Genomic DNA, 13482 nt, shown 5'->3' on the forward strand with positions numbered 1-13482 from the left:
TACTGACTCATAGACATATGATTCTAACTTTGGAGCGTAAATGGATAGTGATGTTCCTGCCTGAAATAAGGAATATAAGTAAAGGGGCAGGTGTCTGTAAAAACCCCAGATTGCAATGTGATCAGTAGGAGGCAAATGTGCACAAATATAGATTTGGGACTCATCTGCAAGTAGAATTGAAGAAGCCATAGAAGGAAAATTGAAAAAGGGGGAAAGGAATGAATTCTAGGAAATATTCAGAAGGACAAAAAGGAAAAGTTACAGTATTTGCATGGTATAATGACTATAAAAAACGTTTTCATATCCAAATATTTTTTAAATGTTCAAAAACCTATTAAAGTCTTTTATATCTCACAAAAATGAATTCTAAGGGGCTGGAGAGCTGGTGTAGCAGGCAAGGCACTTGCCTTGCACTCAGCTGATTAGATTTTATCCCTGGCATCCTGAGCTCTACCAGGAGTGACTCTTGTCCACAGAGACAGGAGTGACCCAGTGCTGCAGGGTGTGTCCCGAAAACAAAACAAAACAAAAGACTAATGGGTTTAAAGTATGTATTAGGGGACTGGAGTGATAGCATAGCAGCAAGGCATTGCCTTGCACGCAGCTGACCTGGGATGGACCCTCATTCAATTCCTGGTATCCCATATGGTCCCCAAGCCTTCCAGGAGCGATTTCTGAGCTCAGAGCCAGGAGTAACCCCTTAGTGCCACCGGGTGTGGCCCCAAAACAAAAAAGAAGTATATATCAGAAAAGTTACCTTTTCTTTTGGTTTTTGGGCCACACCCGGTGGTGCTCAGGCGTTACTCCTAGCTGTCTGCTCAGAAATAGCTCCTGGAAGGCACGGGGGACCATATGGGACACTGGGATTCGAACTAACCACCTTTGGTCCTGGATCGACTGCTTGCAAGGCAAACGTTGCTGTGTTATCTCTCCACGCCCAGAAAAGTTACTTTTTAATTTAAGAGTTAGTTATACATATTTGGAGTTTGGGTCTGGGTCACATTCTGCAGTGCTCTGGGATTACTCCTGGCTCTGCCCTCAGAGATTGCTCCAGGCAGGCACAGAGGACTTTATGGGATGCTGGAAATCTAACCAGGGTCAGTCTGGGTTTGGACGCATGCAAGTCAAATGCCCTACTGCTGTACTATCACTCTGGCCCCTAGTTTTAGTATGTTGATTTTGGGGATTTCTTTTGTCTATTAATAGGTAAATTATGTTTATTACCTGGATCTTGACTGAATTATTATTTTTTTGGTTTTTGGGTCACACCTGGCAGCGCTCAGGGGTACTCTTGGCTCTATGCTCAGAAATTGCTCCTTGCAGGCTCAGGGAACCATATGGAACGCCGGGATTCAAACCACCGTCCTCTGCATGCAAGGCAAATGCCCTACCCCCATGTTATCTCTCCAGCCCCTGACTGAATTCTTTACAAAACTATCAAAGGCTGAAATTTTCAGTATAGGTTGATGCTGAAAAGACCCATAGGAGGGGCTGGAGAGATAGCATGGAGGTAAGGCGTTTGCCTTTCATGCAGGAAGTCATTGATTCGAATCCCAGCATCCCATATGGTCCCCCGTGCCTGCCAGGAGCAATTTCTGAGCATGGAGCCAGGAGTAACCCCTGAGCACTGCCGGGTGTGACCCAAAAACCACACACACACACACACACACACACACACACACACACACACACACACACACACACACACACACACACACACACACACACACACACACACAAAGACCCAGAGGAAGCATCTGAATGAGACAGAGTATTAAATTATTCCTAATGGAATTCTGTCCAACCTAGCAATGTTTCTACTAGTCTTGCTATGCTTCTGCAATAAATCTGAAGGCTGCTTTGTTCTTCACCCAGATTCATTTTTATGATCTGCTGTTGTTTTCAAACACCCTCTGTGCTTACCTTTCTCTCATAGTCTGCTTCCCTCCACTGTACAACTCATATTACCACATCATTCCATACTGTTTCCCAAAGCACTTCCTGTATATAATATCCTTCATAAAAATTTAAGAGTTTACTGAATTAGGAACCAGAGCTATAATACAGTGGGCAGGACACTTGTCTTGCATGTGGCCAGCCTGGATTCTAACCCCAGAACCACAATCCAAGCCCTGGCCAGGTTGGTCCCTGAGCCAGGAGTAAGCACTGAGCACAGCTGGGTGTGACTCAAAAAACAAACAGACAAAAAGAATTAGATTTTTTTTTAATTCCCACTACCAGTTTTTTACTTGGATTTTTTACTGTCCATCCAGTAAAATGTAGCAGTGGATTATATGCAATAAAAGTTCATATAATATAATATAAATATATATAAACTTTTATGTATCAGAATTATTTGAATATAAAAATATTGGTTAGTAGATTTGATTAATTTTTTTTAATTTAAATGTTTTAAAGAGGGGCTGGAGCAGTGACGCAAGAGCAGTAGGGTGTTTGCCTTGCACATGCTGACCTAGGATGGACTGCAGTTCGATCCCCAGCATCCCATATGGTCCCCTAAACCAGGAGGGATTTCTGAGTGCATAGCCAGGAGTAATCCCTGAGCATCTCCAGGTGTGGCCCCCCCAAAAAACAAAATAAAATAAATTTAAAAAAATAAATGTTTTAAAAATACTTTAACTAGATCCAAGGTGATAACTCGGAAGGACTGGAGCACTGCTTTCTTTGCATGAGATACCAGATTCCATCCTTAGTATTACATGGTTCATGAGAATTGCCAGATACAACCAAAAAAAAAATTAAAATACAGCCCAACCCCCAAACAAAGTACTTGAACTAATTCTGATATAGGTTACCAAGGACCATCTGTTCAGAAATCAAAGATTACTTAGCTGACTATCAGTTTGCTATCACCTATTTATGCCTAGAATGTAGATGGTTCCATATGCATATTTATAGAAAGAAGTGTTTACTAGTGAAGGCCTCTCCGCCATAAAACATTTGAGATGAGACTAATATTCTTTGTAGAACCCTTAAGAGAGCTTTTAGTACTGGTATAAGAGATCACATAAGACATTTCTCCAGTTATCCCTTAAATACTGCTGCTGGGATATGCTTGGTGGAAAGGTGTTGGTTTTGTGGTTACATACTTTTGGATGTGTTCCACGCTTCCCAAGGTTTTTAGCATATTCAAACTAATGAGAATTTCTGCAGTAAAGAAACCCTTTTAGCTGAATCTTTACATCTTTTTCCCTAAATGGACTCTCTTCTTTTCCTAGATAATACTTTTTACCAGCAGAAATAGTACTCGAAGTGATTTGTAAACTCCTAAAAAAAGATTTGGGGACTACTCCCATCAAACAAAATTGGAACAGTTGGAATTTGCAATTTATACATGGTGATGATCCACACATAGCTTGAAATTGAAGAAAATAATTAGAACAAAGAGAGATAGAGAAAGAGAAAGAGAGAGAGAAACTGGGGGTAGAGAAATAAGCTTTTACATAGTAACTTCAGGTTTTAATTTTCTTTATTTGCTCTAAATTTTCATGATCACTTTAAGTATTAAAATCACTTTGAATAATGGAAAGTAATTATAGGCTTATTAGATAGTCAATAACTGGCAAGTTTGAGCATGGTAGGCTTGGATTTAAGTAATGTAATATCTGAATTGCAAAAGAAGATACTAACTGAAAGACAGTGAAGGATCTATAGAATCTGGCAACTAATTAAAAATTTAAAATAGATGTGGACATTTAAACTCAAAGTTCTAGGTGACTTGCATGCTCTTTAGCTCTCTGTTTATATCACTAAAGTTCCAAAAAAAATTCTTGGGGTCAGCCTTGTATGGTCAGCAATTGCAACCTTGGTTTGAATACTCAGCAACAGTTAGCTCCTCTAACACTGCCAGAAGTCACTCTTGAACAGAGAGCCAGGAATAGCTCCTGAGCACCTAGGGCTATGGTCCAGAAACAAAACAGACAAAAAGTCTTGACAGAATGCACAACAGCCAGGAGTAATTCCTATAAGTAAAAGAAATTTTGATTCTATTGAATTTATTTTGTGTTCAAAGTTACTCTCTCCTTTCCTCCCTCTTCCTGCCCTTTCCCACCACTTCTCTGTTTGTAGTTTGATTTTTTTTTTTTTTCGTTTGTTTGTTTTTGGGTTACACCTGGCAGTGCTCAGGGGTTACTCCTGGCTGGCTCTATGCTCAGAAATCGCTTGTGGCAGGCTCGGGAGGGGGGGGGGGGGGCAAATGGGATGCTGGGACTAGAACCACTGTTCTTCTACATGCAAGGCAAACCACCTTACCTCCATGCTATCTCTCCTGCTCTCTAGTTTTGTTTTTGCTTGGTTTTGGCCATACCTATTATTGCTTAGGGATAAATCCTAGTTTTCATAGAACAATATATGGTTCTGAGGATTGAATCTGGGTTAGCTACAATGTAAGGAAAGGGTCTTACCCATTATGTATTTCTTTGGGCCCTGAGTCTGTTTGAAAAATAAATGAAGATAACAGATTGGGTAACAGAAATTAAAATCAGAAATGTGGATAGAAACAAATATTTCAGATAGGGCTTTAATGCTTTTTTCCTTTCTTACTGTCTTTTCAGACAAATGACCATGGAAACAATTGAATCTCGGCAGGATGGAAGTATAACAGATACCGTGGCAGAGAGTGAATCTGCTCATGTGCAGACGCAGACTGGTCAAAATTCAATCCCTACTTTAGCTCAGGTAAATCTAGTAGACAGGAATTATGAAAGTTAAAATCTATAGAAATGGGTACTATGTGCAGTTTGTTTTCTTGCAATCAATCCTGTTTTTCCTGTTATCTGATTATCATCTCTTCTTACTGAATTTATTTCAAAAAGAACATAATCAAGTTACTTTTTATTGCTTTTTTTTTCCTTTTTTCTTTCTCTCTTCTTTTTTTTCCTCAGCCACACCCGGTGATGCTCAGGAGTTACTCCTGGCTATGCGCTCAGAAATTGCCCCGGCTTAGGAAACAATATGGGACACGGGGGCGGGGTGGATCGAACTGTGGTCTGTCCTAGGCTAGCATGCGCAAGGCCGATGCCTTACGGCTTGTGCCACCGCTTTGGCCCCTGTTTTTGCCTTTTTGATGGTTTTGGCACCCTAACCAGTTATGATCTAGGAATTATTCCTGACTCTGCACCAGTAATCATTCCAGGTAGTGCTCAGGATACACTGGGAATTGAACCTGGGTCATCTACGTGTAAGGCAAACATCCTACTCTGCTGTATTATCACTCTGCCTCTAGTCAAGTTTTTCTTCAAAACAGACACTGTATCTTCCCTCCATCTTCATCACTACAAAGGGAAAACAAAAACTTCATTTTAATAATAGTAATTTTAATAGTAATTCCTAGAATTACTATTTGACAAGCTTGGTAAATTGTAAATTGGTAAATAAATTACAAATTCATGCCATTTTATTTATCTCCTATAGTGTAGCAGAAATATTAAAATTTGCTAATATAGAGATACCAATTTACATACATTGATATCATTATATATTGATTTTATTTTTTAGTTAGGTCTTAAACTTTGGATTGGCTTATTTATTTCTTTTTGGTTTTTGGGTCATACCTGGCAGAGCTCAGGGGTTACTCCTGGCTTTACACTCAGAAATTGCTCCTGGCAGGCTTGGGAGACCATATAGGATGCTAGGATTCGAACTGTCCTTCTGCATGCAAGGCAAATGACCTACCTCCATGCTCTCTCTCCGGCCCCTGGATTGGCTTTATTTAGAGGCAGCAATACAAGTTGGACTTAATTTTAGCTTTTAAAATTTATTTCTTGACACCTATTAAAATGTAAGAAGTACATTTACTGTTTATTAATTCACCAAATATTTATTGAGTAACAATTGTATTTAGGCACTGAGTACAAAATTGTAAAACCTTTTGAGGAGGGATCAACTTAATATATTAAGAGAAACTTTCCAAAGCAATTTTTCCCTCTGAGTTAGAAATGGTGAGGAGGGGGCCGGAGAGATAGCATGGAGGTAAAGCGTTTGCCTTTCATGCAGGAGGTCATCGGTTCGAATCCCGGCGTCCCATATGGTCCCCCGTGCCTGCCAGGAGCAATTTCTGAGCCTGGAGCCAGGAATAACCCCTGAGCACTGCCTGGTGTGACCCAAAAACCAAAAAAAAAAAAAAAAAAAAAAAGAAATGGTGAGGAGTTTGCTGGGATGAAGAAGACAGGGCAGCATATTCTAGGTCAGGGAAGAGTATGTGCAGAAGCACGAAGAAGGAATATGGGGTGTGTAGGGAACTCCTGGTGTCAAGTCTAACTGGAGCCTCATGTCTGGGTGGAAAGTAAGCGGAGGGTTGTATATAGTTGAGAGCTTAGAGTGTCCTATATTCCTAATGTAATTGAAATATTTTCTCTGTTTACTGTGTCTAGAACACTAGTCACTGTTCAGAGCTGTGCTTGGAAGTCAGTGATTTGATAGTAGAGGCCCCATTTGGTTGAAGTCATGATACGATAGGGTAAGGGCTGTAGTGCTGTAGTGAGTTTTGTGGCCTTGAAGGGAGGAGAATGAAAAGGGAATCTATGCCTCCAGGCCTTTCTTGGTTGTTTAGAATGATTCCTGTGAGATCCTTGTTTCCTAAGACTGGGCCCCTGATCAGATTTACTTTCCTCTGTATGCTCCAAACACCCCTGGAGCTTTTTCTCCTCACTAGTAGTATTCAGCTGAGCTACATTTCCTTGGCAACATCTTCCTTTGTTGCTCTAGAAGACAGGCATTTTAGTCTTTTGCTATTAAACAACACCTCTCCCTAGGTCTTTTTTTTTTTTTTTAAGCAATCAATCCTATTATATTCCTGTAGAGTATTAGTAAGAATTATTATTTATTTTGTTTGATTTGGAGGGGGGGGCTGCATCTAGTGGTGTTCAGAGCTCTGGGATTCCTCCTGGTGAGGATAAAGAGACTATGGGATGCTGGAGATCGAACCAGGTTGATAACGTGCAAGACAAGCACTATACCTGCCGTACTATCACTCCATCCCCTACAAAATATATTTTGCTATGAAGAAGAAAATAAACACTTCCTATGATTTTTTTAAGGGGTGGGGTCTGTGAGACTATAACAGAATGCACATAGAATTTTCTTCTCCAGTAAATTTGGGGTCTTCTGGATCCATTATAACTATGGTTCCTATAATTTTGACCTTTGCTGAGGTTGGTGTTGAGAGCAAATCCTCACTCTGCTTCTACTTTCCTCCCACAAGTGCTTCCCCTTCCTCTGGTTTTCTGGAACTGCACAGTTAAAACTAATAGGTCTCAAAAAAAAACAAAAAAAAAACAACAACTAATAGGTCTCTACTGTCAAAAGGGTTTGCAAAAAGAAATAAAAACAATGAAAGGGGCCATGGGGTGGTGGAAAGGGCTGGAGTCTATGCTTTCATTCAGGTGTGCTAGATTTGAGCCCTGGTTTCTCATGGACCCCTCTGACCCAAAATAGAGAATTAGCACATTTGAGGATCCTTAGACTAGGTGATCCACAGGCTATTTCTCCAGCTCCCCCATCTTCATAATTTTAAATAAGATAGGGAAGGCTGTGGGTAGCTATCAAAAATAAAACCTGAGCAACACTTAATATTGATAGTGTGTTTTCAGCATTGGAGTTGTATGTTGTGGGTTGAGCTGATATATTATTTACTTTTAAGCAAAGTAGATTTAGTTTAAGAACATTATTTACCAAATGTGAAGAGAAGGAGGTTTAAGCCACATTTATTGGTGTTCAAGGCCTCATCTTTTTTTTTCATTGTAAGAATTTATTCAAGAGACAAAATTGATTAACATATTGAGGTAAACTGACATAATATAGTAACATAACATATGATTAATATAATAATACATGTAAGTCATATAATAATACATGTAAACTGACATAATATAGTAACATAATATAACATAACATATGATTAATATAATAATACATGTTAAGTCATATAATACATGTAAGTGGGGAAAATAAACAATCTAACTTAAGACAGTGGACACAATTGTCACCGTTTAAGAAAATAAAACACAATTTTTTTAATCATAATGACTTACATATCTTTTACAGTAGTATTTTAGGTACATATTAACATTGAATCAGGGGAATATCCATCACCCCCAGTGTTGTCCTCCCTTCATCCCTGTTCCCAAGCATATATCCCTTTCTTCCTCCTTTATCCCCCAGAATGCTAGTTTAATTAAAAGCATATATGTTAATACTAATGTAAACCATTTTTTTTTTGCAGTTCCAGATGTTTTTACTAGTGGTTTCTTAAAGGTTTAGAGTCAAAGGAACACTGTATAAACAATGTTAGAGTGGCAATTATTGTTTGCATGGGCCCACCAAAGTATGGGGGTCATGGAAAGGAAAAACTTTTGGCCTAAGTACAAGGAGACCTTACCCCTGAAGTTTCTTGACATAAGACAATTTCTTTTTTTTTTTTTTTTTTGACATAAGACCATTTCTAGGCTCCAGGCAAACTAGTTTGTCCAATCCTGGTCATTGTCTGTAGTGCCCATACAGTTATATTTTTCACAGTCTCTGTTGTTGGTATCCTGTTTCTGCATTGAAGGTCCTGGAATCTGTATATCCTATATTGAAGTAAGGATGGTGCGGAGCGGCATCTAATTTCTACTCAGAATTAAAGGGCAATGCAGAAAGCCCTGTCCAGTACGCAGGTCGTTGTTGTTGTTTAAATCTTCTCAGTGTTAAGGGAAGACTCTTTTGAGTAAATCGATGTCAGAGCAGCAGTAGGGTCTTCCCTAGTAGAGGATTGCTTCCAGGTGATGACATAGACAACTTTGGATGTTTCGTAGATGGCTTCCCTGGTTCAGGGGTGACTGGAAAATGCCCAAACCTCTGAGGCCTGTGCCAGGTCATCATGTCAATGTTCAGGGTGTAAGGTTCCATTGCACCACTAGATTTGTGTGTTCCTATCTCTATTAGATAAGAACTTATTTGTATGTATAGTATTTTCCATTTTAATGTGCCCATGCAAACAAAGAATAATGCCATCTGGCGTTATCAGCGCATAAGGGGGCCGCAGGAACAAGTCCAACAATCCCCGTGACCTGGTTCAAACATAAGCATTAAACTGAGGGATTCTTTCACCAACATTCCTTATTGATCAGTTTGCAAAGAGAAAAAAAGATAAAAAGTGGGGAAAATAAACAATCTAACTTAAGACAGTGGACACAATTGTCACCGTTTAAGAAAATTTGTGTGTTCCCATCTCTATAAGAAAGTGTATATATAATTTCCCATTTTAATGTGCCTATGCAAAGGAAGAACAGTATCACATGGCAAGATTGGTGCCTATGGGGATGCTAGAACAAGTCCAACAATCCAATTGACTTGGTTCTTATATAAACCTTAAATGGAGGGACACTTCTACAAACTTCCTTATTTAACAAATAACAAAGGGAAGGAAAGATGGAGAGGGACTCTTTCACCAAATACCGTATTGAACAGTTCACAAAGAGGAGAAAAGATAAAGAGTGGGGAAAATAAACAATCTAGCTTAAGACAGTGGACTCAATTGTCACCGTTTATAGGAACTAATCAGAAACCTAGTATGGTAGCAACCACAGTTACACAATAAAAGAAGGAAGAGGCCAAGAGGCTGTTGAGAGTAAACAAGTAGATAAAGAGTACTGTCCTCTTCCCAGCCTGAGAGTCCATCCTCTCATTTTTATTTTGAAAATATATGGTACCCCCACCCGAAATGGTCTCTTCCCAAACTAAAAGTCCATCCTCCCATGTTATTTTAAATATATATGGTACAGCGCCCCCGCACAGTTTTTGAAATGGAGAACAATGAGAAAAAAAATACCAGTGAATGTCTCGACATAATGTCCCGACATACACTAGTGCTGTATCGGCCCGCCATCCACCCCATGTATCCCCCACTTAGTGTCAGGAGAGAAAGGGGGAAAGCCTGAGGACCACGATAGAGTCAACCTGGGCCGGCAACCAGGGAAGACCTGAAGTAGGGAAGGAAATAGGGGAACAGCTGGAGGCCTGCCAAGCCTTCCAGCACCCCCCCCAAGCTAGGGAAAACGCCTGCAGTCTGGGGTATCCCCAAACCCCATACCTGGGAAGAGCCGGCCTCCAGGCTCAAAGCACCGGAAGCCAGCTATCTGCCCGGCCCCTCCCTCTGCTCCTCCTTCATAGGGGGGGGGGAGCCTGGAGACCCCTAATAGAGTCCACTTGGAACCCACAACAGGCCACCCGAGGTGGCATTCAGGCTGGGCTTAGAGTCCAGGGGGAAATAGGGGAATGGCTGGAGGCCTGCTAAGCCTCCCAGCACCCCACAAACTAGGGAAAATGCCTCCAGTCTGGGGTGTCCCCTAACCCCATACCTCGGAAGAGCTGGCCTCCAGGCTCAAAGCACTGGAAGCCAGCTATCTGCCCGGCCCCTCCCTCTGTTCCTCCTCCCTAGAGTAGGGAGGGGGGAAGCCTGGAGACCCCTAATAGAGTCCACCTGGAACCCACAACAGGCTACCTGAGGTGGCACTCAGGCCGAAGGCCTCATCTTTGAATTAAAAAAATAAAACAAAACACAACTTTGGGACCTGAGATGTAGCACAGTGGTAGGGCGTTTGCCTTGCACATGGCCAACCCAGGACTGATGGTGGTTCGATTCCTGGCATCCCATAGGGAATTTCTCAGCACAAAACCAGGAGTAATCGCTGAGCGTCGCCGGTTGTGACCTAGAAAGACCCCCCCAAAAAAAAACAAAAACAGAACTTTGTTTTTATTTGCATCTCCCTGATGATTAATGATACAGAGCATTATTTTCCATGTGTCTTTGTTTTATTTCATGTGCTATCTGTATTTCTTTGAGGAAGTTTCTGCTCATCTCTTCTCCCAATTTTTTGATGAGGTTATATGTTTTCTGGTTTAGTTCTACTAGTGCCATATATATATATATATATATATATATATATATATATATATATATTTGATATTAATCCCTTTTCAGATAGGTATTTGGTGCATGAATAATTGTTCCCAATCCACAGCTAATCTTTGTATCCTGGTCACTATTTTCCGAGAGGTACAAAAGCTTCTTATTTTAATGTAGTCTCCATTTGTTTATTTGTACTTGCACTTGCTTGGTCAGTGGCATTTCATCTTTAAAGATGCCTTTAGTTTCACTGACATGGAGAGTTCTGCCTATGTTTTCTTCTATGTTCCTAATGGTTTCAGGTCTTACATCAAGTTCTTTAATCCATTTTGATTTGACTTAATGCACAGTATTAAAAAGATATGAAGTGATTTTGTGTGTGTGTGTGTGTGTGTGTGTGGTGTATAGCTGACCAGTTTTTCCCCCACACAACTTGTTGAAGAGGCTTTCCTTGCTCTACTTCATAGTTTTTGCTCCTTTACTACAAGATTAATTGATCATATACCTGAAGGTTTGGCTCGGGATATTGAAGTCTTTTCCATTAATCTTTGGGTATGTTTTTGTTCTAGTATCATGCTGTTGTAATTACTACCACTTTATAGTACTGTTTGAAGTTGGAGAAAGTGATGCCTCCCATCTACTTTTTCCCAAGTATTGCTTTACCTAATGGAGGTTTATTATTCCATATAAATTTCAGGAGCATCTTTATACGATTGCATTAAATCTCTACAGTGTTTGGGGAATATTGCCATTTTAATGTTAATTCTCCCAATCCATGCGCAGAGGATATATTTCCATTTCCTGCATCTTCTTTTATTTCTTTTGTTTTGTTTTTTAGGGCCATACCCATTTGATGCTCAAGGGTTACTCCTGGCTATGTTCTCAGAAATTGCCCCTGACCTGAGGGGACCATATGGGACACTGGGGGATTGAACCACAGTCTGTCCTAGGCTAGTGTTTGCAAGGCAGATGCCTTACCTCTAGCGCCACCTTTCCGACCCCTTTTATTTCTTGAAGTAACGTTTTGTAGTTTTCTTTGTATATGTCTTTCAACCCTAGTTAATTTGATTCTGTAGTACTTGATTTTCTGAGATGCAATTGTAAATGGCATATTTTTAAATATCTTTCATTATTTGTGCATAGACATGCCATGGATTTTCATGTATTAATTTTATTTATTTATTTCTTTATTCATTAATTTTGGTTTTGGGCCACACCGGTGATGCTTAGAGGTTACTTTTGGCTATGTGCTCAGAAATAGCTCCTGGCTTGGGGGACCATATGGGATGCCGGGGGATCAGACCACTGTCCATCCTAGGCCAGCCACATGCAAGGCAAATGCCCTACCACTGTGCTTTTGCTCTGGCTTGTTATGTATTAATTTTATAGCCTGCCACTTTACTGCACAAATCTGTCTTTCTAGATGCTTTTATGTAGTCTTTAGGATTTTTTAAATATAGTATGTCATCTGCAAATAGTGAGGGTTTGACTTCTTTCCTAGCTGGATGCTCTTGTTAACTTTTTCTTATCTAATTGCTATGACAAGTTCACCTAGTGCTGTATTGGATAGAAGTGGCAAGAGTGGGCAATCTTATTTTGTGCCAAATCTTAGAGGAAAGGCTTTTAATTTTTCCCCATTGAATATAATGTTTGCTGTGAACTTGTGGTAAATACTTTGACTATATTGAGGTTAGTTCCTTCAGTTCAAAACAACAATGAGGGCCGGGATGGTGGCGCTAGAAGTAAGGTGTCTGCCTTGCAGGCGCTAGCATAGGATGGACCGCGGTTCGATCCCCCGGCATCCCATATGGTCCCCCCAAGCCAGGGGCAATTTCTGAGCGCTTAGCCAGGAGCAACCCCTGAGCGTCAAATGGGTGTGGCCCAAAAACAAACAAACGAAACAAAAAAAAAACAATGAAATATCATCTCACGGGGCCGGAGAGATAGCATGGAGGTAAGGTGTTTGCCTTTCATGCAGAAGGTCCGTGGTTCAAATCCCGGCGTCCCATATGGTCCCCCGTGCCTGCCAGGAGCGATTTCTGAGCATAGAGCCAGGAGTAACCCCTGAGCACTGCCGGGTGTGACCCAAAAACCAAAAAAAAAAAAAGAAATATCATCTCACACCACAGAGACTGGCTTACATCAAAAAGAACAAAAATAGTTCTGCCAGAGGGAGAAAGGTCCCTTATGACCCAGTATACTACTCCTGGGAATATACCCCAGGTGCCCAAAAACAATGCAGAAAGCTGTCTGCACTCCTATATTGATAGCAGTACTATTCCCAATAGCCAGAATCTGGAAACAACCCAAGTGTCCAAGAACAAATGACTGGATAAAGAAGCGATGATACATATCATAATGGAATACTATGCAGATATTAATAAAAATGAAATCCTGGAATTTGCATATATTTGGATGGATATGGATAGTATTATGTTGAGTGAAATGATTCAGAGGGAAAGGTATAGACATAGAATTATTACATTCATTTTTGGGAACATAAAAAATCGATAGTATGGTAATAATAATCAAAGATAATAGAAATGAAGGCCAGGAGTACTGGTCCATGGTAAGAA

General features: G+C 40.4%; 1 protein-coding gene across 3 annotated transcripts in view; it reads left to right on the forward strand.

Annotated features, from left to right (window-relative positions):
* The window catches only part of CREM (cAMP responsive element modulator), a 94905-nt gene that overhangs the window by 25385 nt on the left and 56038 nt on the right, over positions 1-13482 (forward strand). For all 3 annotated transcript variants that reach the window (XM_049776559.1, XM_049776561.1, XM_049776562.1), the window contains exon 2: positions 4575-4698. In XM_049776559.1, coding sequence (XP_049632516.1) covers positions 4579-4698 — 120 coding nt within the window. In that variant the 5' untranslated portion in view covers positions 4575-4578. The remainder of the gene's footprint in view (positions 1-4574; positions 4699-13482) is intronic.

This window comes from Suncus etruscus, chromosome 7, assembly GCF_024139225.1.
Source record: "Suncus etruscus isolate mSunEtr1 chromosome 7, mSunEtr1.pri.cur, whole genome shotgun sequence".
In the NCBI taxonomy this organism is placed as follows: Eukaryota; Metazoa; Chordata; class Mammalia; order Eulipotyphla; family Soricidae; genus Suncus; species Suncus etruscus.